Raw genomic sequence first — 26078 nt, 5'->3', positions numbered from 1 at the left:
GTGCGAGGAGGCGCAGGAGCTCCCCCTCGGACATACAGACATGCAGTGCCCCAGCCAGCATTTCCAATGAGCTATGCAATGCTGGCGAAGCAAAACGCCCCAGCACTTGCATGGCTCAGTGAGCATGTGCGGCTGGGGAACTAAACTGAACTGTCTTTCCCTTTGACAGTTCAGCCAGCCCAGGAGCACTCCATCGGCTGGAAAAAGCAGCTGAGGGAGTGCTCACTGTTTCACTGGGCTGGCTCCTTGGCTCCTCCATAATGGCCGAGGGGCCACTGGGTGGGCGCCCCCCTGCCATTATGGATGAGCCGCCAGGCTCGCACTGGCCTATAGGGCAATGCCTGTACCAAAAATGTAAAATGCTAGTGTGGGCCAGTCAAAATGGGCCACCATTTTGGCCAATGTGGACCAGTTTGATGAGTTACTTAACTATGCGGTAAGTAATTTTGACCATTGTTGCTGAATATATCACAATTTACTTACATTTTAACACAAAGCACCCCCTTGAGTACTATTGAAACAGTGGGCCTCATTACAACCCTGGTGATAGCTGTGCCGGTAAAACCGGCATGTCTGCCACCGGAGGTGCATCCGGGTCCGGCATCCGCGAATGGGCAATTACCGGGTCATGTCGAGTTAGGCGGACCTGATAATTGCCCTTTCGCGGGTGCCGGTACCAGTAGATCCCCATTCGAGCCCCATAGGGCTCAATGGGAATGGGGAGCTTGGATGCACCGGCACCGTTAATAACGGTGCCGGTGCATCCGACGAGCTGTGCTTGCGGGTGCCGCACAGCCTGCCAGTTCAGACCTGGCGGGCTGTCAGGCACCCACGGGCACAACTCTTACTATGGCGGTACGATAACAACGGTGCCGGTAGCTTACTGGCACCATTGTTACCGTACCGCCATAGTTGTAATGAGACCCAGTCTGTGACTAAAGGAATGAATATCCATTTACAACTGCGGGCCACTTTTTCATTGTTGCCTGAGACAGTTTTATGCTTCAGCCCGACCATGTGAGCCACCCCTGCCCATTTCTTCCAATCTAAAAAAAAAAGAAAAGAAAAAAAACATTTTTTTAAAAAAAAATATTTCATGCTGAGCTCTCAGTGCCCCCCAGGGATGCACCCGTGGACCCCTGGGCGGTCGCGCCCCACAGTTTGAATACCGCTGCATTAAAGTAACCCTATATGCTCACTAAACAGTTTGCAACTTTCAAGCTCCCTTTTATCAGTCGCAATTTTCAATGCTGCTCTTCGTGTATTCTAAGCACCAAAAGCCTTTGCAAGGGGCTGGTCCGGTCAGCTGTGAATTACTACATCATATTGCCAACAATAGAACAATATACCACAGCAAACTGACTCTGCTGGCATTGTCTAATTGTTGTTAAAGAAAACCAGTTTCTTAACAGTCTTTGCAGCCGTTTCCTAACTAGGTCCGTTTTTTCTGCCACTTATTTTGTACCAAACACTCATTTTCCCTTCTTTGACTTTTGTCTTATCTAGTGGAATGGTCCTTGACGGTTTGAGTACCATGCTCGCTGCCATTTTTTTGCAAACTATTTTTGACAAACACCGGCTTAACTGCATAGTTTTTTTGCCTGACAGGCATGCTGCTGGTGAACCCTTGCAACATACCCATTCATGCATCATTGATTTCTATCAGGCACCTCGTCGCCCCGCATGGAGTTATGCGAAATATTGGATCTACAGCTGTCCTTATAAAGCCAACCGCACGCTGATCCTCAAGTGAATCCCTTACGTTGCATTGGAGGTTGCAGTGTAGCACCCATGGTTTTTGCATTGGCATCCAACTGATCAGCAACGTTATGCTATTGTGTGGGGTTAATACGAACATCATTTATGCATTGAATAGGCTATGCCTGACCCGCAGCAAACTTTAATTCAATATTCCTTAGCGACATTTAGTACTATTATATCCACACTTTCCTCCTTGGGTTGTAAGGAAAATATGTAACCCTCAAATTATTCTGGCGCCTGCATTTAAATTGCTATTTTGACTTACTCCTACTACCTTCTAAAAGATGTCTTTTAAGGTTGCATTGGGTTTGTTCCATTACCTGCTCTGTCTAAACAGTCGTCTCTATTACACTTGCTGCTTTATTCTGCCCACGGCAGACTAGAGTTGCAAAATCCAGCCAGTGCTGCAGAGCGGGAAGCAGCACACGGCGCTGGTGAGGGAACCGAGGAAAGGGAACACATAGTGACTGCACATTCCCATCACTGATATTTTCTCGCCCGAGAGCAACATGCTTAAACGTGGAAGGCGAGAACCCAGAAGAAACGCTAGTCGCATGGTGACGGGCCCTGCGATTGCAGGAGCCCGACAAGGGAGCCACAGTGCGCCAGTCATAGAAGCTCGAGCCTGTACCCTATTCCACAGTCAAAGCCAGATTTTCGTTCGCTTCCTTCATAGTTCCAAAACATGTGCCTGTCTTCCACGTATGCATCGCAGTTGTGCAAATACATACTGATGGCTCTCACCCCCTTCAGTAAGACAAGGAAGGGTGCCACTGACATTGGACCTAAAGGTGCCCGATACACCCTAGCCCAGGGTTCTGCAATCTTTAGCTCTCCAGATGTTTTGGACTACAACTCCCACCAGCCCTAGTCAGTATAGTCAATGGTGAGGGATCATGGAAATGGCAGTCCAAAACATCTGGGAAGCCTCAGGTTGCAGACCTCTGCCCTAGCCCCTCCTACCGCTAGCCCACCCTACTGCTGCATGCTTGAATTTCTCTGGGGGGCTCCTCTCTAGGGTTAGTTTTACCAAAATACTCCAGGACGTCGTGTCTGTGGGAGGGGGGATATCTCCTCCAGGAAGAGAGGCAAGATAAAGAAGGGGTTGCTCACCGGGGAGGGGATATAAAGGAGGTAGTTGGCACACAGACAGGTGGGGAGAGCAGCTAGCAATGGAAATATTACTACACTGCCTGGCCAGGATAAAAACACGTTTGGCACAATCATTATTAAACAGTGGTGTAAAGGTCAGATGGCCTCAAAATAGTAACATTCTGCGGTTGAGCGAACTCATGTTTAGAATGACTAGTTACCATGGCAGCCAGATAACTTACTTCTCAGTGTTATTTTTTTTATTAGTTTCACAGTTGGAGCAACAACGTCACATGTAATTACATAGCATCCTCTGAAGGAATACATAACATCCTAACTTCTACAACCCCCCCCCCTCTAAAACCCCTTGGATACTCGGTTTTCCACACACACTGCCATTCTATCCCTCTCCTCTGTCTCCATTCTGGTTTAGATATAGTCTAGCCAGACCAGGCTTAAAGGTCGGGGCCTGGAACTTTTGGTCAAAGTCAGAGCAGGGGTGACCAAACTGCCTGTTGATGTACCTTCCCCCTTTTGCGGCCGATACTCTCTCGACCACTTTTATGTCCTAAACTTTAGTCCCCCATCGTCCTAAGTCCAGACCCTTGGCTGTTTTCCAGCACCGGGCTGTAGTGATACGTGCTGCCAGCAACAAATGAGTTATAGGCTTCGCTCGGGCTCCCGCTTTTGGATATATCCCCTCACATGGTGCCTCTAATAGTAGGGTTTTCTGGCATAGTGGTAGGCGACTACCAGTAATGTCATGGCTCAGTTGCACAATGATCTCCCAAAAGGTACGCATTAGGGGACAATCCCACCACATATGGAAGTACAAGCCCTGAGCCCCCACATTTTCGCCAGTACGTAGGGGGATCAAGGCCTGGAAGTGGTGGATCTGGACCGGCGCGTAGTACCACCAGAACAGCAATTTCAATGCATGTCACGCATTTAGACGAGGCACGGGCCCTGGCCCAAATTTCCAGCCAGGCCACGTCATCCAACCGAAGGCCTAAGTCAGTCTCCCAGCGGGTCATGTAGTCCGGGCGGCGCAGGGATAGGTCTTCCCGTAAAAGTCTGTATAGTTTTGAAATCCCTCCTTGTGTATGGCCTCCCCCATGTTGAGCTAGAGTGGGCTCTGAGGTCGTGTAGCTTTCTCTCATTTCCGGGTGAGCAGTCGAGTGATGGATCTGGGCATATGTGAACCTATCCATCTCCGAGAGTTTACATTCTTTTTTGCAATCCTCGCTGCAAATAATTGACCCAGTGTCGGTAGGCTTCTTTTCATCTCCTGAAGGCTCCTGGGGGGGTGGTCGGAGTAAAGGCAGGGTTACCAAAGACTGGAGAGAGTGGACCCACTCTCTAACAATCTTCTTCCTCCGTAGGACCTCCTCTCATACCTTCAGAGGGAGTTTTGTCGAGTAGGCAAGGCCATTGCCACGCCACACCTCAGCTACCTAACCTAGACCTGCCTAAATGCATAATGTAATATACTGTTTAATCTAAATGCATAATGTAATGTACTGTTCTGTAACTAAGTGTAACAGCACAGTGATGCCTAGGGGCTGCCTTGTGCGCTATACAAATGTAAAAAATAAATAAATAAAATTGCTTACGTGACACGTGAAGAATGAAGGGCAAGAAACGAAAGGGCAGGGGACATTGTGCTTGCTCTCTCCCTCCACCTTGGAGCCGGTGGGTCAGCCGACCACATGGGCACGTGGGATAGTTGGGCTGCTTCAGCATATCTAAGCAAGTTGGGGACCCCTAGAACCCTGTGCCCAGAGCCCCCCATCATCACCCTATTAGGGATCCTGGATTTCTTACCCTGCCATAAAAAACCTATTAGTTTCAGCTGCAGCCTTTCTAATGGCTTCGGGGCCTCGACTGGGAGGGATCAGCAACATAACAATCGGGGGGAGGAGGTTCATCTTAACAGCAGTGATTCGCCCCATTAACAACATTTCTTGTCCCGCCACTCTCTTCAGGTCCTGTTCTAGAGTCCTAATCAGGGGAAGAAAGTTTGCCCCATAAAGATCCCTCGGAGCAGCCGTCAAGTGCACCCCTAGATAGGCTATAGAAGTCGTGTCACAGCGGATGGGGCAGATAGCCTGGATGGCCGTTATTTCCCCTGCCGTGAGGCCCCTTTCCCCATGCTTTCCCAAAATTGATGTCAAACCCTGCTACCCTTCCAAACGCTCGGATTTCCTGCAAAGCCGCCTGTAAGGAGGGGATGATGTTGGTAATAGATCACACCATCGGCATACATTAAGACCTTATGGGGAGAGTCCTGCACCACCGGGGACTGAATTGCCTTATTTCCCTGTATGTGTTGCGCCATTGGCTCCATAATGAGCGCGAATAGGAGGGGCGATAACAGCCATCCCTGATGCGTACTGCAAGTGAGAGGGATGGGGGGGTGAGCACTCCCCTATTAGCCTGAAGTGAGGTACTCTGGGCACAGTAGTTGGTGGCTATCGCTTTCCTGAATAGGGGGCCAAAAGCAAATGCCTGCAGCGTCGGGTGCATGAAGGACCAGTCCACCTTGTCAGCCGCTTTTGTAGCGTCCAGAGCTAAGAGCTAGTTTGTCGTTATTCTGTGCTGTTAATTCAATTAAGTTCAACACCCGCCTGATGTTATCCCCGGTTTTCCTGCCTTTGTATAAATCCTGTTTGGTTGGAATTAATCAGTTGCGGCAGGAGAGGGGCTAAGTGGTTAGCTATCACCTTAGAGTAGATGTTAGCACCAATATTCATCGGCGTGATTGGCCTATACGAGGCACAATCCTTCGGATCCTTCCCAGGTTTTAGAGCTAGGATTCTGGTGGAGTTTTGCATCGAGGGCGTCGCACTTCCCACCTCCCGAAATGTATTAAACGGGGACGTTAAGGGAGCCAGTAGCTAGGGTCTAAAAAGCTTATAAAACCTAGGCAAAAACCATTTGGGCCCGGGGCGTGGGCATTTAGTGATTTAATTACGGCCTCTACTTCTTTTTGAATCGGGGCTTCCAACACTTCCTTGTCTTCCTGAGCCAGGTGGGGGTAGGGATCCCTCTGTGACATATTGTCTCTGTACCTTTTATCGATCTGTTCGCACTGGCCATGGTCTCCATGAAATGGGTTTGTGCTAACTGGATTTTCTTCTGTTCTCCGTATTGGCTAACCCCATCCTGGTTCCGGATAATGATAACGTTCTGTTTCCTGGTTTTCGCCAGCCTCCTTGTCAGGAGGTGATTTGCCCTGTTACTATTTGCATAGTAGGACTCTGTTACCGATTGCAGGGTCTGCGCTGTCTCCTCCGCATACAGGGCCTCCATTTTATTGCGGGCCACCCAAAGGGCCGCATGAACCCTCAGGGACCAACCCTTCTTGTATTCATCTTCGATGACCTGTATCTCTTGTTCCAAGCGGGTTCTCGTCTGCTTCTTCCTCCTGTGTCACGCTGCTGTATGTGCTATTAGTGGTCCCTCTAATAACCACTTTCATGGCGTCCCACGTTGTGGCCGGGCAGGTTAGTTCTGTGCGGTTTTCTTGAAAGGAGTTCTCAATTGCCTTTGCCACCTTATCTCCTAAGGCCATAACATCCAAAATTGGGTCATACAGGCGCCATTGTGGTCGGGCGCCCGGAGACGGGTTCCAGGATTTAATCTGTAATACCACCAGGGCATGATCGTTGAGCACTTTTGGGGCGATGACCACCTTATTTGTGAAGGATAAGAGGTGGGGCAAAACCAGGAACAGATCGATGCGTGAGGATGTGCCGATGGACATGTGAGAAGAATGTGTAGTCCTTTTCCTTTGGGTGAAGCACCCTCTAAGCGTCCACCACTCCAAACATGTGAAGAATTCACAAGGCGCGTCTGTTTTATCCTGGTCTAGGTCGGGGACCCCGTTAAAGTCTCCTCTCACAATGATCTCGCGTTCCAGGAAAGCGGACTCTAGGTCAGACAGAAAGCGCTCCTGGCCCTCATTTGGAGCATAGATCGAGACCAATGACTGCAGCTGGCCCTGGAGCCTTCCCTTCACCGCTATAAAGCAACCACCCGGGTCAGCAATGGAATCTTAATTCCTCGAAAGGGATACCCTTGGCCATCAAGATTGCTGCCCCCCCTTTTCTAGTGCCCTCCGAGGCCAGGAACTGTTTTGGGAAATCCCTGCTTTGGAGCCAGACGTAGTCTTCCGGAAGCAGGCGAGTCTCCTGGAGGAATATCACTGCTCTCTCTAAATCTTTCAACCGCTTTAATATGGATTTTCTCTTCAACGGTAAGTTGAGGCCCTAGACAATCAACGTGAACAAAGTTCACTTATTCTAAGCTGTCCTGTCATCGATGTGGGGGGAGGTCAAATGATCAGAAGTTGTCATTTAACATGTAAAAGAACCTGTGTATTTGCTCCAACTGTCTTTTTTTCCTCCAATAACGCAACAAAAAACCTTGAACTGAGTCTGAACCATGGACTCCAAACTAGTCGCCTGCCATGAATCGCCGGCAGGACACCCAAGGGCCTTCAGGTGACATCCACCTTGGAGCTGGGCTTAGACCGTGTGAAGCCCATTCTCACTTTCTTCTTGTTCCCTGTTCCCATAGATTCTGTCGGATCAGACCGCCGGGGTGATGAATGAGGGTGTAATCGCTGCTGTTCAGGATCCGAGGATTCGGGTAGCTGGGTTCATTCATTTCGTATTGCAACCTTTCTGGGCCCTTGATCAGACTGCACGCCTCGCTTTTGGAGGGAGGACTTCTTTACCATCAGGGAGTTGGGAGAGGAGCCACCTCTTTATCGGTCGACGTGGGGTTCATGATCATTTCCACGTATTCTAGATGTCCAATCACTCAGGAGACCCCTTTGAAGGAGAATTGGACTGCAGTAGGAAATAGCCAGCGATATCAAATCTTTTAGTCCCGTAGGAACAATGTCAGAGGCCCGAGGGCCCTCAGTTTCTGTATTGTCACTACGGCTAGATCCTGGAAAATTGGCAGTGGGGACACCTGGAATGACAGTTGTCTTGGGAGTGGCCTATCACCAATATTGCCTCCTTAGTTGTGTAGAAATGTAATTGAGTGATCACATCTGGAGGGGTGGGGGGGAGATTCCGTCTCTAGTCCTCTTTGATGGCGTAGTCTGTGGGTGTGGTCCAGTAGGAGTTGCAACTTCTCAGAATTTGGTAGGAGGAATTGAAATGGTTCACCTATGTGATCTGGAACTGCAGTAGGGACCCCTAATCCGCAGATTATTTCGTCGGGCCCTGTTCTCCAAATCCTCCTGCTTGTACTCCAGAATCTCATTTCTATCTGTCAGGGCCCAGATCTTTTGAACTTTGGGAAGCAAAGCTGAGTGTTCCCGAGTCAGGTCCTCTACTTCTCCCAGTCTCTGCTCTGCCTCCGTCACTCTTTGATCTGTAAGCTCAAGTTTAGAGAGTTCTGTCATGCAGAAGTGGAATTCAGATTTGGTGACCACCATGAATGCCTGGATGTCTCCCTGGTAGCCAGTTGTCTGGCTCCTACCCCCCGGTGTAGTTTATGGTTTGGATTTAGCTGACTCTAGCTTCTTCCCTTTTCCCCCCGTGAGCAACATGGCAGAGATATCTCCACTCTTGGGGGTCTTGAGATGTTTGGACATGGTGGCGGCGTCCCCTCGAGCAATGAGTGAGCCCTGCTTTTGTAGAAGGCAACAGGTGGATGATTTTCAGGCGTCCAGGACTTTTGCCCTTGTTCGCTTTTGTATAGAGGAGCGGCCCACTTCCAGGCCTCTGGGGAGCACTCTGGACTGCGTCTTTGTTCTTGTTTTCTCTGTGGAGGGGCAGGGGGGAGTTGTCAGTGGACAGGCTGTTTTGGGTTTGCAGCTCCCCAGCTACCTTTTGTATTGAGCAGAAAAGTGGGTGGGGGGAGGCTTGCCTTTTCGACGGCACTGAGGCTGCTTCAATAAGGTCTCTCCGGAAATTGTCTGATTAGTTAAGTGATGTTGCGTAGGTGGGGCAGTTCCTCTTAGAGCCGACTCTAGAGTGGGTACCTTCCCAAAGAACAGGCCATTTCTGCTGTGTTCGTTCTCATAGAGGAGCGCCCGTGACTAATTTTTGACCTCTGGCAACTGTGTGGGGATCCTGCCCACTTAGTGGAAACGGGTATCTCCACCGGGGGAGCCGCTTTCCTCACTCTTCCTCTCCTCGGTAAGCTCACCTTGGTTTACTGTGCTGCATTCAGTTGTCTTGCTCAGCTAGAGATTCTCTGATTGCCTCCTCCACCATGTTGTGTGAACATTAATGCTCCACAGGTCCTCTTGTTTCTCAGCGCTTTGCAGACCCCAACGGGGTCTCCTGGTGCAACTCGCGCGTGGGAGGGAGGATTCTCTCCTGTCGTGGCGGATCTATCCCAGTCATTCATGGCATGGGGGGGGGGTTACAGTAGCGGAACACCACCTCTGCTGCAAGTGAGCAATTGAAGCAGCAAACTCGGCGCTGACTTGTAGCGAGATGACTTGTTTAATTATAGGTTAGCAGATTGCCAGTTTCAACGGCCCGAGTGGTGTTGCTTCCCCGAGGACCGCGCAGGTGCTGCGGGTGCTGTCTACTCCTGCCTCCTCTGCCACTCAGGAATTCCCTCCGGGACTGCACCTCCGTCAAGACGATTGTGCCAACCCACGAGGGGGCGCCACTGCTCAGTGCGGCGCCGGGCTCCTAGATTGAGGTTGCTGCAGACGTCTGGGCCCTGCCCCTCACCGCAAGGCCGGGTCTCATGGAGCGGACTGGCACGGAGGAGCTGCTCTGGGCCTTCCGCCTCTACCGGTTAGGTACCAGTGCCTTTTCTAGGTACGCAGGTCGCCCCCTTCATTGCTCCAGGATGCACTGTGGAGATGGATGGCAGGGTTCCTTTGTCGCTTAGTTGTCGCAGGTTATGAAGGTCTGTCCTGTCATCGGCTCCCTGGCGAACAGCGACTCCCTCGTTCTTTCTCCCCGCAATCGTCTGCCACCTTGTTGCGCTGGGGCCAGGATCTCGTGCTCACCAGCAGAGTTCTGACCAATCTCGTCAGTGTACTCCTCATGTTGGAGCAACTTACGCACTCCACCTTCCGATCACTGCAGACGTCTTCTCCAACCTTTAAAAAGCAGTGGGAACCTTGTTAATCCGTCAAAGCAGTGAGCTTCACTTTGAGGCCATTAGCAGAGCTGCCACATCGGTGGCGCTGCTGGCCACCTGCCAAAACACTCTTCTTTTTTGTTAGTTTTATTTTCTAGTTTTATTTTCTTTTGTGTTGGCAATGATTTGCCCCATAGGTGGCGCAACCAAATATGCTAAAACCCAATATTTTGAAAACCAAATTCACATCCTCATGTGTAATATATTTAGATCCAGCAGGCTTTAAAACGTTAAGTTCTTCAAGAAGACTGCAAACCACTGCATGTAAACCAATGGTCGAGCCATCATGAAGCTATGGCCTGTTGAGATGTGGATCTTTCTTGTAAATTTATGATGCGAAAAGCTATCCTTGCTAAAATAGTTGTCAAAGTTCACCTCCTCAAAGGGATATCTGAAGGATCCAAAGATTGCCCCACACAACCGTATACCCAAGCATTGTGGTAACCCTTGAAAGTTCGGGGGGCTCAGGATTCCCTGACGCTATTCTCCCAGGCGTGTTTCCTGTGAACCTCTCCTGTATCACTAGTGACAAAATCATGTTGACTCTCCTTTTCCAGAAATTCTTTGAAAAGTGAGTGCCTAATAAGGACTTTTACATCGCCAACTCGAGCAACCCCTCCGGTGTGTCTCCAATGCCACTTTACTGTGACCATCTTGTGGTCTGACCACATAACAGTTTCGGCCACTCGCTCGGTATACATGTAATCCAGCTCCCGGGGGACTAACTGGAGATCTATTCTAGTATAAGTGCTGTGTCGCGGGGAGAAGAATGTGCAACCTCCTGCCTATATCTCTTGAGTTCTCCAAATATTGTCCCAAAGGTAGGTCTGCAAATTCCCTATTTTCCCTCGTGGCTTTCTTATGCAAGTCCCCTTTCAGTGACTACCTTTTGGGTCTGTGATCATATTGAAATCCCCTCCTAATATCATGGAGCTTTTGTCCTTCCCCACCCATTGCTCTAACAAAGCACTCCCCCTCCCCCCCCCCCCTCCACCCCCTCAAAAACCGATTTGCCCCCTATTAGGTGCGTATAGTGTGACCATGGTGACCAACAAGCCAGCCACATTACCCTTAACCGCTAGGAATCTAGTTTCAAAACCTCACTTCACTTGTGTATCCCTCAATAGGCAATAGGAATGTTTTTGCCAATATATTCCCACCCCTTCCTTTTTACAGCTCTCCACCCCCTCGCTTAAATTGTGTCTCTTGCAGTAAAATGACACAGATGGGTTTTACGGAACATATTACACATTAGTGACCTCTTGTTGAGAGAGTTTAGCCCCCTTGCATGCAAGGTTGGCAACCTTAACTTCATCCATTCCCCTGGTATGTGATGCGAGTACCTACCACTAGGAATACCTGGCATGACCCCGAATATATCATGGCGATCTCTGACAAGACTGGAAAAATGTCACTATACAAAAGCATTCACTTTGCTAGTGCTAGTTTAACTGGACAGTTGCATAATTGTGCTCTGACGGTGGACTATAAACCTATGCTTGTTTTGTATTTCACCGGGGGCAGCACATTTTCAATAATAGTCAGTTTGTATTTGACAGAGGTTCCTTAAGGACCAGAAAGCGTACATATTTGTAACATTGCTTTATATGTTTGTGTTGGGGGTGTGGGTGTTGGCGGAATGCATTCCTTTCAGAGGCTATTTTGTTTTATGGTGCATACTGCATTAAATGGCTTCCTTTCAATTCAAAAGGAACACACTGAGAAAGGGAGGGGCGTCTCCCTCCCGGATCTGCGCATATACCACAGAGCGGCCCAACTTGGGGCCCTGGCCCCACATCTCAGTGAGGACCCGGACAAACAATGGGTCTACCTTGAGAACTCCCTCCTGAGTCCAGTCACAGTTTGAGAATGGGTCCCATTGAAAAAGCTTCCAAGAAGAATCGGGGAACACCCGATACTAGGCACAATGTGGAGGGCATTGGAAGGGAAGGGACACGGGAAGAAGGGGACCACATGGCCCTTCCCCCCGAGCCACGGTCCACGCCTGAACTGGAAGAAATCCCAGTCCATGAACATTACCAATCTTGGTTTGAAGCAGGCCTCTGTAGAGTCGGTCAGCTGGTGAGGGAGGATTATTTTATAAGTATTCAAGAGCTTGAGGAGGCACTGGGAATCGGCAGGCTCTCCCTGCTCCTTTATTTACGGCTTAAGGGAATCCTAATGCAACAGAAACATAAGCCCCACATTCAAAGAAAACTTACCCCGATAGAGAAAATCCTAGACACCCATGTAGAAATGAAAGGGCTCATCTCACTTCTCTATGCTGCTCTTTTGACCCCCCGGGAGGGAACAACCAAAAGCCTCAGGAGAAAATGGGGGCAGGACCTGGGCTGCGGAATCGGGGACAGTCTCTGGGGGCGACCCTGCAGCAGTGCATTTAAAACATCAATCTCCTGCCAATATAAGAAACATGTCATTAAACTTCTTCACAGGTGGCAGTACGACCCGATCACCCTGTCGAGGATGTTCCCGGGTGTAGTTCCATTGTGCTGGCATGGATGTGGGGAAAGAGCCAACTATTGGCACATGTGGTGGGCATGTAGGAATGTCCAAGCCTACTGGTCGGAGGTGCTTAGCTGGCTCAAGGAGGTGGGGGGGGGGATATTCCCACAAGACCCAATTCTGATACTACTTGGTCTGCAGCAGAATGATGATCACTGGGAAAAGTTACCAGACCTCACACATTCGCTATTGCTCGCAGCCAGAGCTGCTAGTGCAAGAACTTGGAAGAGGCCCGCCCTTCCCACGAAACGAGAATGGGTGGCAGTGGCCAAGGACATCTACTTTATGGAAAGACTTACCACAGCAATACACGGCTCATGTGCCCAGATAGAGACCGACTGGCTGCAATTCAACGAGGTGTTCGTTAGCAGGGAGGATCAGCCCAAGTCCCCCAGGGGCACTTGACCCGGCCCAAAACACGTCTTAGTATCGAACAAACTGATTCAGAACCAGAAGAGTCGGTTAACCACCGACGGCCTGGAACCCGGTCGAAGCTGCTCCAAATAGATCAGCATGGACGAGCGGATTGAGTGTCCCGAGAAAAAGGGTTGGGTGGGTGGGGGGAGGTTGGGAGAACATATCGGGCACAATGACATACCGTTTTTCTTGTTATTGACTGCGCCCTGAAGTTGTGTTTTGAATAAATCTGCTGTTGTCCTGAAAATCCAATAAAAATTGAATAAAAAAAAAAAGGAACACACTGTTGTATGTTTGAAGTTTAGTTATGATTCTTGAAAATGTGCAGGATTGTTTTTAGACCATCTACTTCACTCCTTTGAATCCAACTGCTGATGCTGTAAGTGCTGCTCTCATGCCCCCATACCCCCTGCACAAGGCCCTCAGGCCCTTTAACATAGCCACCAGGGCTTTGTTTAGCTTTCCACAATGCGCCCACCCACCACTGCTCCTGATTGGCTGGGGTCACAACCACGTGACGCTGATGCCTAATTTCCTCGATCCTCTCAGGGCAGCAGATTAAAAGCTTAGGAAAAGGGTGCCTTCCTTTTGGGCACCACCCATCCCTGTTCTCCCTGACGCCCCGGTTTGTAAGATGCCACGCTGGCCATCTACAGCTACTTCCAGGTAAAGGACATCTTCACTGAGCCATGCCACTGTTTTTACTTGATCACAAAAGCCTAGGTTATCCATTTGGATTGCTTTTTCAATCCTGCCATTGTCTGTATTCTGCCACACTTGGATTGTGCCTCACTTGGGCTCCTAACTTCAATTGCATTATGCATAGCATCATACATTTGACATGCACACTATTTCACTACACCCTATGCCATCATAAATCGCCCCCAGACCTAGTGCCACCATCCGTAGAATACAGCTGAGTCCTCTGAAAAATGTGCCCCGTTTGTTCATATATCACGACTCTTTTGACAATTTGACACTGCACCCTTCCCACTTCTTCTAATATGCACTGCTGTTAGGGACCTGCCCATTCCCTAACTATCGTTCATCAGGCTATAAATGCACACATGCATTTTACCACTCCGTTAATTACTTCTCAACTCAGATTACAGTCTTCCAAAGAGTGTTCATCCTCACAGCGCTTCGAAGCCATACAAATGGCAGTGGGCGCTATAGAAATGCCAAATAACATAATGCACTAGGGGGAAAAACATTAGTTTATTTAAGGAGTTTGTTGAACAATGCACCTCACTCTGAAAAGCAACATAATGTTATACATGACCACAGAATTATTATACGCTGTATATCAGTGGGGCATTGTGCAAGATATAGCCAGGTTCAGTGCAGCGATAGGATGTCTTGTTTCGTTGTTTACAAGAATATTTTGATGCCTGAATAAACTAAACTTGATGAGATGGCAATAGGGAAATCTCTTCAATGAAATGTAGAAATAATTGGGGAATGAAGATTAAACGATAAGACACGGATGATGCACAAAGATATTCATTGGCCCTGTTTAGGCAGCGTAACGCTAGTTCACCCTAAACTCATTTTGGAAATGTAGGCGCCAACAAGTCTGAGGTATAGCACTGTTTAGGCATTGAATCTGGTGTGTTGTAATTTTAGGCAATTTAAGCATTGACCCATTTTAAGTGCTTACCATTGAGTCCAAACAACAGTAATATTTAAATATGTTCTACACTTTTTGTGATCTGTCAAGCTAATAAATGATTGCTTTTTAATTGTAAGCGTAAGGTTCTTTTCTTGTTTTTATAGGACAGTTCTGGAGATCAGGCACAGCAACAAGAGAACAAACAAAGGTATGACCTTGCGAGAGATGATTATGGATTTGGGAAAAATTACAAAGGTGTTTTGTTTCTGTCATACATGTTGTGTGTATTTTTATAAAAGTAAATTTTGCCATGAAATGGAGTTGTCCTTTTCCATCAAACCTGGTGCAGTCTGTGACGGCATCATGAAGCAAGACACCGACAACAGACTTAAAGTCCAAATTTATTAACTTAAATGTCAGTATGGTAAAAGGCCTAACTTGCCCTATGCTAAGGTGTGTGTTCCCTCCCTGAACAAAACTAAGGAAAGTCTGAGTCAAAGAGTTCAACTTAACGTCTGTCTGTGTCCAAAACCTACACTTGCTATCGCAACTAAAGTTAAACTGTGTGTAGGGATGTCCAAGAAATGGTGATCAACCTAAAGTCTGAGCTTCTTCCAGCTCATTCAGCTCCCCTTCCCCAAGTTAAAGACAGTTCCACAGAAAGGTCTTGGCATTTACCTTCAAATAGTTCCACAAACATTTCGGAGCTCCCTTCCTTGAGGTCAAAGCAACACAATTCAAACAAAAGGGTATTTAGGCCCTGTCCTCAAGACAATACTTGTAGTTTATCCATTCTTGGGGGTTCCCTTCCCCAAGACTTCAACGTAGCAACCAATATGTAATTCCGTCTTTTAAAGTTCAGTTTAACACTGGGTCGACCTGACCCTCCTTCCGGTTTGCCTCACCATTTCACTTGCAGTGCTCCATCTTGGTTGGTTTCACCATGTCTTTATGTTCACAATGCTGGGCTCACTGGTCTAGGCATAGTGATCAGACCACACGGTCCACCCATGACAGGTTGCGCAACCAAGGAACCTTTGGCTCTTCAACCCACACGGGTTCCTCAGCATTTGCCCCTGTGTAGAAGGTCACGTTCCTTATTGGTCTCTCTGCTCTTTTTGCAATATGTTCACTCCTCTGGCTTCTCTTGATTAGCCTCTTGGCTCTGCCAACTTTCACTCACAAAATTCACTTGGTGAGGGTTTTCTTCATGCCCCACCGTTTGGTTGCACTCCTTCATACTGTTTCCTTCATCACAGGTTGTTTTCATGTGGGCATTTTCCTGTTTAGCCCTTATTAGTCTTTTGCTTTGTTTATAAAGTTTATATTTCCTTTCAATATGAATTTGGTTTTAATTTTTAGGTTTTCCATTAATTCGGCATAATTTGGTATTCAGTCGGCTTGGGGTAGCATTGTTTTAAAACTTCTGTTCACTGTTAAATATGCATAGTTTAATTCTGTTTTCATCTTCAATAGATAGTTTAGCGCTAATCCTCACTTCGATTCAATATATACTGTGTAGCGCTATTTAGAAACTCCCATTATGTTAAGCATTAATATGTGCCTATAGTATTTTGAAGTTTTCATACATACAGCACTTCGTTTGTTGTACGCAGCCCACCTGGAGCACCCTGGTTTCCGAGAGTCTTTCCAACGTTCACCGGTCAGCTGCGTCTTGTTCCGGCGGCTCTTGCTGCTTTCTCTGGCGTCCCTGGCTGGCACTCCGACCTCGGCAAGCCTCGCTCGAATGCCGCTTCCACTTGTGTATGCACCGGCAACTCTGAGCGCAATGCGGCCAGTGTACTTTCTTTCTCCTTTGCTTGTTCCCAGCTGCTTAAGCTCTGTCCTGAGGCTCCCACACCTCGGGATTGTCGGCTGGCGTACTGGTCATTCTTCAGGTCCCACCAAAGCTGCCTCCTCACGGAAAGGGCCCCCTGGTCTCGCCTATACAGGCCTGCCTGGCCCTCCTTCTCTCCCTAATGGTCTCCCTTTGTACACATGCAGTCCTTTGGGCAGGATGCAAGTGTGAGTGTCTCATTAGACTTGCCTGACTCTCACCATGCGCGTCTGAGTGCCAGTGGTAAAATGAAGGTTTAGTGTTCATTACTCTTAATCTCCTCTTCCCAGTACTTTCAAGTGTTCAATGTGGGGAAATGAGGGGAGAGTTCTTGCAATAACCTATAAAGGTTGGAGAAGGGCTAAGTTGGTCAAAGGAAAGGGGGATACCATTACTCATTTTATCTTTGACCCCTTTCTTCTTCCTTCTCTTTCTGTGGGCATAATCTCTTTGAGTATTTTCTGGATCAGTGGGACAGAGATGGCTATACTCCATTGCTACCTCTGGGAGAGAGGGTTCTTTCTGAAAGAAGGATGCAGAATACCACATCTCGCCTTAGGTCCTTTTTCTCCCAATCCCCAAGGACCCTCCACCCAGGTGAAGATCCTTCGCTTCTCCACCCCCAGGGTCGGGATTCAAGAGCGATGGCTTTTCCCTGGCCCTCTGGGAAGAAGATCCAAGGGGGGGGGGGAGTAGATGTGAGGACTCCCTCAGGTTTTTCACAAGTCCATTTGATCTTCAATAGGTAGTGGTGTCTAAGGAGTGTTCTGTAGCAAATTGCATTATACTGTTTTATTCGGTAATCTGTGGTTTTAACAACCACACTTACTTGGACCATGTTTTGGTCTACCTTGTACGTCGTAATGGCATGTGTGACTTTCAAGCATAACCAAAACGTGGTCCAAGTAAGTGTCGTCTCTGAAATCACATGGAACCCCTGTTTTGATATGCTTATAGTAAAACTGACTAAAACCGATGCCTGGCTAGCACATAGACCACGTTTTAGAATGTGTGTACTGAATGAATGATCTTCCTCCCCTTCTTCAAAATTTGTGAATTAATTATTCTTAATGTCCTCTATCTGGTCCACAAACGTTTTCCCATTGGCTGCGATTTAGTGTTTTAAGCAAATTACTTGTCTTCTTGGTCCATTTGTCCCTGTAACACAGGGCTGCTTCCTGTTCCTCTAGCAATACAGATTTATAATGGAGGAAGATATTTTAGCGATTAGTGCAAGGAGCCAGGATTGAGAAACTGAGGAGACACGTTTGTGGCTACAAACTTTTATTTAAATGAAAAAGGGTTGGACAATGCCTCCCTAACCCTAATCTAGGAGGAATTTCCCTACCTCAACCAAAAGCTAATGAGTCTGTCAATGTCAAGATGTCCAAATAAAGTAAGTACTATGTCAGTAACCCTATTCTGGCCCTCACACTCTAAAACATCTATAGGGTGCAAGGGGTAACAAGGCATAAATTAGTTAAACAAAAAAAAGTTTTACAAAATTGATTAGCAGAGATTGCTAATTAAAATGTTCTCGAGTAGCAAACAAACACATTTGATTAGTAATGTTGTACGAATATTGTTAATGTCACCAGAAGTTATTTGTACCCATGAAATTAACAACAATGCTGCATTTTGGTGTACCGCTGAAGTAAGGCATTCGTGAGATGAGTCAGGTGTTGTAAATTCTTTAGAATACTGCAAGACGAGTAACTTGGTTTACCTACTTGACCTAAGAGAAATGCCCTCGACCCATAGCAACGGATGACAAAAAATTGAAATGTGCTTTCTGTAAAATGGTGCATGTCGACACAAAGCCACTCTTTGGCACACTGCTGCCACCCAGGGGCCAGCCATGCACAGCGGAAACTTTATTTGACATTTACTGCAAACAAAGTCAAATGTTACATATACGTTTCAAACATCCCCTGGAAATGGTACCCTTTCCAAAAATAAACTCGACTATGCGAATGGGCGAGTAGACTTTGGGAACCCCGGTGAAGTGTCTGTAAAATGTAACGGGTCAGCTTCATGAATGGACACAAATAAATAGATATTGTAAAAAAAAAGGCTCTGAAAACAGTTTGGCCAGCTGTTCCCTGCAGGTGCCAATATATAATGCAATCATAGAGCAAAGCGAGCTCTGGAGGCTTACTACAGTACATGGTATTGCAGTAGATCTGTATATGTACGGACTGGAAGGAATTATTAATCACTACTTTGTGTAAACATCCAATTAGCTTTGTGTATTCATTATGTAAGAGGAAAGAAAGTATTCCACCAAGTTTTGCCAGTTCTCTGCCTGCTTTGCCATCCAATTGGTTTAGCTTGTGGCAGTCTCACTTTCAAGGAAGCTGATATAAAGAGACAATGTGATAAGATAGAATGTTAAGAAGTAGGAGATCAGCTCATGGGTTGAGCACTAGTTGCACAGATGTATGCAAGCAGCAGGTCACAGAACTGGGTTTGCCATCAAAAGCATTTGGCTGTGTGATCATGTACATTTTCAAAAGTGTTCACTAATCAATTGATGCATCTTCCCCAACAAAATGTAGTATAGTTGATGCCGAGATTTAGATACTTACCTAAACTTTCCTGTAAAGCATGGAAGCAATGCAGTTTATTTTACAGTCGCAATACTGTAGTTATGCATTATGTAACAGCTTACATTTTTAGGAATGGAATTGCATGACTGTGGTTAAAAATATGTTTTTAACAAATAAAGTTAACACATATACGCCAATCAGGATATAGTTACCTTTAATAAAAGTGTCCTCCCAATTTACTTGTGGTTTGCAATTATTTGAAAAAGAAAAGAAAATCTTGCATAGCACCCCCACACAGGCCTTTGGCACTTAAGAGCGTAGCAGATGATTACTGCTGCACTCTCTCCCTCCATTAGCCCCTTTGAACTTGCTCAGAGAAAAGAGGGTGGGCAAGAGATGAATGCAGGGTGAGCTGTGTTTTCATTGAACAGGGTAACTTAAATAGCTAGCTCTGCTACACATGTTTTAATTAATTTAGCAAACTTACAGAATTGCATAGCAAATCGCTATGCAACACTGCTTATTTTATGTGTTGGGTAATATTTTTCGTCTTAAAGAATTCAAAAATGGTCAAAGTTCAATTCAACCAAAGGTTTTCTTCACGGATAAAGTTCACAGTTCTAGGGAGAACCTACTTTCCTGGATTTGTTGCATTCAACATCCAATTTCAAAAGGAACCACCAAGTTTCCAAGAGGAATTTTCTCTGCCCTCGGAGCATTCACATAGCTTGCAGGACTTGCTCCCTTCCCCAAGGTTTCTCTTCACTTCAGTTTCAAAAACACCTTTCGGCACTTTATTGGGGGTTTGGTCGAATGCAAAACAATCACTTTATTTTATTTCATTTGTGATGTCATCTTTGATGTCCTGGGTGTTAGTCTTAGCAGTGCACTATGGTGGCGCGAGTTGTGGTTGCTTATCTTACCATAACTGGTGAATTTCAGGGGGTTTTCGGTTTTACTTGTAACCATAACGTCCCTTTAGCAAAGGTTTTTCATTGCATTTCATAGGTTTTTATTAGTGCAACTTAACCATGACGTCCCCTTAACAAAGATTTTTCATTAAATTTCATAGGTTTAACGTCCCTTTTAACAACGTTTTTCCATTGAATATATAGAAATTGTTGCTATGGTGAATTTCTCGGCCCGCAACTAGACGCTACTCGCAGAGCTCCATTAACCTGAATGTAAACATGCGACTTGTGTTGAGGGGAGGAGGCATCGGTCATTAAGACAACTAGGAATCCAATATGGCCGCCACCAAGAGGCAAATGAACAAAGAATAAAGCATCGGTCTAGTTGTAGCAATGAGAGAAAAGGAACAGGAAATTAGATATAATGAACTGCAAAATATGGTGTCAATAGCAATCTGATGAAGCCCAGTTTGGGGTGAAACGCGTTATTGTAAATTTTTACACTGGTGTACTCTTGGCTGTCCACACATAAATAAAGGACGTTTTACTATCGAAAAAGCTGAAGGTGTGGCGTTTTACTTGGAAAGAAAATGGAGGAGTGCCGCTGTGAACTGCTATTTTGCAGTTTATCTTTTTGCCTTTCATAACAAACGTGTGCCCAACACGTATACAGCAGGCACCCATGCGGACCAAATTTCGGGTCGAATTTGAAGCTGCGCGCGGTGCCAATAACTTTGTGTGTGTGTATATATATATATATATATATATATATATATATATATATATACCCTTCAATCCTGATCACCTTAACTTAAGATGGAACACATTTATAGACCTTGGTTTGTGCACACGTGCGCAGAAAATAGGAGCAGAAAAACCAAGGCACCGCCTTTAAGGAAATGATGGCACACATTCTTGCACACATTTTTCCATTCTTGTAATACCTAGTTGAAAAAAAAATGTGTCTTTCTAATGATCACAAATGGATGAGGGAGTTGGGAGGGCCCCTGTCTCTGCTCCCCTCTGCCATAGTGAATTAATGTGGTGCCACTGTCAATCACTCAATACCTTGCTGGACGTCATAGACCGGCGTGAATTGAAGTCTTCAAAATGCATGCATTCAAGGAGCCGTACACTGTGCTGCATTAACAATACTCACCACAGCGTATGAAGACAGCAGAGCTGAATGAACACATAGCTATCTGGAGACCTAAACCTAACTACAATATTGTGTAAGAAAAGGGGGCAGCCCTAAAGGGTCTTAAAAAGACCTGCAGTGTGAAAACCTATCCCAGGGGAAAAGGGAGACCTAGCTTGGTCCTTGGGGGTCAGGCAATGGAGGGGAGGAAGGACAGAAATAGGAATGGAGGAGTATAATAAAAGATTGAGGAAAAGGTGTTTGGGTGAGGTCAGGAGGAGAGGAGATGGAGACAAGCATCAAAGAGTTTGTGGCGTGTTTGTTTGGTGGGCTGTGTGTAAGAGGGCCTAGGTGTTAGAGAACAGAGGAGAGTGATGGGAAGGAGATGGGAGTGATGGGGAGAGGATAGGATAGGTGGAAAGGGGGACAGGGGACATATGAGGGTGGAGAGTGAACATCAGGGGGACCCACTTGGTGCTGCAGAGAAAAGAGGAGGGAGAACAAGAATAGAGCTGAGTGGAGAGTAGACGGAAGGAACATAAGGGAAACTAGTGGAAAGAGCGAGTTAATGGGTAGGAAGGATCCATGTATCAGTTAAGGCACAATACAGGGAAACTATCATTTCATAATCTGGCCTGGCCTGGGGAGTGTTAGGATACCCCTAGAAGAACCCCAGAGGCAGCCAGATGGAGGAGGCTAGTCCCTAGGCCCACACATCAGCTAGTTTTAGACGGTAAGAGGGGGTGGGGTCTACTAGGTCTCATTTTGGAGTTTAGGGACACTTGGTTTAGGGAGGTGGGAGCCCACCAGAAGATGAGTGGTGCCCACTAGTGTACCCCAACTCTACCTGAATATCATTAAGAAACCCATGAACCATATCTTTTGAAGTCTCTGGTTTTATGGGGCCATCTTTGAGACATGGCGCCATAGTGGGATTGTTCAGAACCAATACAGAGTTCACCCACGAGAAGAAACAAATATTATATCAGAGGTAGGGACATCTTGGATCACAACAGCTACGGATCCTCTTACCAAGTAAATCTTGGAACTGGGAGTAGGCCTGAAATGTCTTGGCCTTATAATCTTCAGAAGGGTCAGGCGACAGCTGCCAATTTAGCAGAACCCTCCCCCCTACTGAAGGAGACCACTCATAAGAATCCTCAATCCTGGCCCAAAGGGAGGCCCGGGAACGAACCACAGCTGAGGAGGGTGGGGGTGTGCTGGGAGACGCAAACAGCGCTGCTTTTTAACAGTGGACCATGGAGGTTAAGGTTCAAAATTCCCACCTGGACCACTGTAGGAGAATCCAAGCACCATAGAGGCTGGAACAGTCACTGCCATGGAAGACCTGCTAATGACTTTGGTGGAGGGTCAGGGTATAATTAATAACCGGGACCAGGAGACCTTCATTGCCTTATTCGGATACCTAGATGAAATACACTGCCATCCTGTTAGCATCCACGGTTGTCCAGAGTTTAACAATGCCCTGTGGCATATTTTGTGAAGTTTAAATTTGTTGCTGAGATTGCCGAGCAGTAGTGAGACGACAGAGCCCCTCCTCAGGCCCAGCATGTTTTTCAATCTTTGAACCTTGATGAAACCACCCCATACGAAGAACTGAAGAAGCACCCTGGAGAAATTGGGTACTGATTAGGAACCTTATCGGCCCTGGCTCAGACATCGACTACGGCAGGAGTGACTCCCAGGCAGATGTCTTACTGGGTAAAAGAACTTGCAAGTAAGGGGCTGGGTCAGAAAACACATAAGGAGGCCAAGGAAATGTCAGATTAGAACAGTTTGTTTATTCCTAGCCATCATATAGCCAGAATGTTCTGCACCAGTTTCAGGAGCCCAACCTTGAAAAGCCTATTGAAGCTACCAATGCCTGCCAACGAGCAATTTACTCCTCGGACCCGGCGATCGTTTCTAATAATTCAAGCTAAGTAAAATGTATGGCCTGAATGGGGGAGAGGAGCCTCACGGGTAAGATTTGGCCCAGCAACAAAGTACTCCTCCAATCCAAGTTGATCAGCCTGCGGCCTGTTCCACAATGCAGAATCTGGTGTTAAGCCTGCAGAAAACCTGGCAGTATAGCTTGGTTCTGCCTGGATTGACGGATGGAATAACCCATGGAGATCGGGTTTTTTGTGGGGTCTCCACAGTGTGTTCCTAGGATGTGGAACCAGAGACTAAGGCCGGGGTGGGTGGGGGGGGGGGGTGGGAATGGTAGGTGGTAATTGTAATATGAGATTTCACTTCCCTTCCCTTCCATGGTCCAAGGGAAAGCCATCACAAGCCCTGCTGGATATTAGCAAAAAAGATCACCCATTATAGCAGACCGTGATCCGATCCAACCCCCCCCCCCCCCCTGTCTCTGATAATCTGCATCCCCCAGATACAGGTTGAAGTCTGAATGTTGGATACTACTATCTAATATATGATTTGGTATTTATAACGTGCCTTTACGCATGTTTCTAGGCGCCACAAGACAAGGAGGGGAGACAGAGGGATGACGAGACAAACTATATTACTAGGCCTTGTGACATTAATATTGTGCAAGTGCAGCGAGAAATACCAGAATTACCACGATTACCAGTAGAATTGCTCCTGGGCACTGACTTTCCCTTATTCCAGCAATGCGTTCAGGCCCTGCAACTTCAGCAGTGGGAATATTCACCCACCTCTTGTCCTCCGGCACAAGAGAACCCAGAGATGGGATTCTGTGAAGTGGTCTCAAAACGAGGGGTATAAGTATGTGACCAGGGATCAGACCCCACACCCAGTCAAGGGTTTACAAGGAACCCTCCTGGCTGGGGTGGGAGGACCATCTGGGTTTTACCTGGGCCCGTCCTGCGCCGGAAGTGGGGCCATGGGAGTTGGCCGGGCCATAGTATCTGCCCCTCCCTGCTTGTACCGTGTTGAATGAATATGTTGTAACTGTCAATCACTCAATATTTTGTTGTTTCGATGTTCTGTTTTTGTTTCAGAACTATTAGTACCAGCCTACCTAACCGCCACCATAGACCACAGTGAACTGAAGCAATAAACCACTGATCCAACTAAAGTCTCTGAAACGTATGCGTTAAAGGAGCCATGTAGAGTCAACAATACTCACTGCAGTAAATGATGGAGCCGAGCGAAAACTGACCGAGCCAGAGCCCAAAATTAGACTTGAATATTGTGTGAGGAAGCAGGCGGGCCTAAATGGCCTTATAAAGACTTTTGTATGTGAAAACCCATCCCAGGTGGAAAAGGTAGACATAGTTCGGTACTTTGGGTCAGGTGAGATGACTAACCCATTGAAAGGAGGGAGAAGGTAAGGCACCAAAAGGTAGGAGTATGAAAGACTGGTGAGGAAAGACAGAGTGAAGAATGATCGGGTGATTTCAGGAGGAAAGGTGGACCTAAAAACAAGTTTGAGGATAGACAGTGGACCAGAGCGTTGTAGAGACAGTTACAGATGATTTGTTGGTTGTGAGAAAGTGTGATACCAGATACTAAGACTGCGAGTGAGTGAGTGAGTGAGCGTTTGGTGGGTTGTGTGTGAAATGGGATGTGTGAGAGTGAGGGGAGAGGAGAACATGTGACGTTGGAGGGACAAACATATGGAGTGGGCAAAGAGAGAAGAGTATAGAGGCAGGGAGAAGAGCAAGAATAGTGCAGAGTGGAGAGTAATGAGAGACTGATGGCACATCAGGGAAAAGTGAGTGAGTAGAGAGATAAGGAAGTGGTGTACATGTTAAGGCACAGTACTGAGAAACCATGGTTTCGTAGTCTGACCTGGGGTGTATTATGAAAGGGGACCCCTAGAAAAAACCCAGAGGGAGCCAGATGGTGAAGGCTATAGTCTTTAGGCCCTCACATCAGCTATCTTTTAGGCCGTAAGGATCACCAATCGCTAGTTGACAATCTGGGGTATAGGGATGCCTTGATCAGGGAGGTTTAAGGCCACAGAAAGATGAGGGACACCCACCCGAACTTTGGTCAATCCCTCATCCGTCTGAATATCATATCTTGTGTTCAATAAAAACCCTTTAGCCATATTTTTGAAACTGATTATTTTCTTTGTCCCTTGAGTCATTTTAAAGGTCTATGTGCTTTAAAAAGGTTTTTCAAGACTATGGAGTAATTATGTGAGCTGTGTCTCAGCAAAGCTTTTTCCAATGTCACAAATTCCTGATACTTGGAAACTCTACAGTAAATTTCAGTGCATCTCAAAACCACTTACTTCCGGAGTTAAACATCCCACTTTGCCCATTGGCCACCACTGAGATTTAAGTCTATTTCTGACCTAATGCAGTTGGTATTATTGTGATGATCTAATCTACTTGGCTGTAGCCGAAGCAGTTGACACCAGAAGTATTCTTCGCCAATTTAGATTGTTCATATCACAGGTGAGACCTTGTTTGAGAAAAAAAGAGCTATACATTGGATGTTTGTGCATTTGCAATAATTTTCGCACCCCCCGCACTCCTAGCTTATCTGTAGTTGTGTGGCAATGTATGAAGACTTGCTGTTGATGCTTCATTAAAATTAGTAATTGTGCTGAATTTAACCATGGAAGCAGTGTTTTCTAAAGCAGTTTCGTAGTGGGTTGCTTGTTGGTGACCATAGGCAGATTGTATGGATAGCAAACGCTAAAGTCTACTTCTGCATTGCCCTGATGCAAGACCTCTGTCACCCTGTCAACTTTTATCCAGGCCCAGAAGCCAAAACAAATTGCATTCAGGCATCAGCAAGAATGAGTAATAAGGTTGGTGTCGAGATTGGGGTTAGAGTTATGAGTAGCAGGAGTCAAAAACAATGAGAAAGCCAAATAAGAAAAAGGGAGAAGACTGGGTGTGGAGGTCTAATCATTGCAGTCTTCCAGAAAAAGAAGCATGAACTTAATGAAACGCAAGATAACCATTTATAAAAGGGGGACCTTTTGGAAGTTGACAATTCTGAAAAATGGTTGACCTTGATGACTTTCGGGGAGGGTTGACTTAACAGTCTTGCATAAGGTAAAAGCGTAAATGGAAGTCTACTTTTGTTCATGGAACTGATAGCATAGTGACCCATTGTATATAGGTGGGCTGGCAGCGCGGCATTTGCATTTGTTGAATATTAT

General features: G+C 46.7%; 1 protein-coding gene across 1 annotated transcript in view; it reads left to right on the top strand.

Annotated features, from left to right (window-relative positions):
• Nucleotides 1-26078, top strand: part of PDCD5 (programmed cell death 5) — a 167326-nt gene that overhangs the window by 22801 nt on the left and 118447 nt on the right. The window contains exon 2 of the mRNA XM_069635450.1: nt 14698-14741. Within this exon, the coding sequence (XP_069491551.1) occupies nt 14698-14741 (44 nt within the window). The remainder of the gene's footprint in view (nt 1-14697; nt 14742-26078) is intronic.

This window comes from Ambystoma mexicanum, chromosome 1q (assembly GCF_040938575.1).
Source record: "Ambystoma mexicanum isolate Mex_15411 chromosome 1q, UKY_AmexF1_1, whole genome shotgun sequence".
NCBI classification, from domain to species: Eukaryota; Metazoa; Chordata; class Amphibia; order Caudata; family Ambystomatidae; genus Ambystoma; species Ambystoma mexicanum.
The sequence above is the reverse complement of the archived record's forward strand: the minus strand, read 5'-3'. Positions and strand labels throughout refer to the sequence as shown.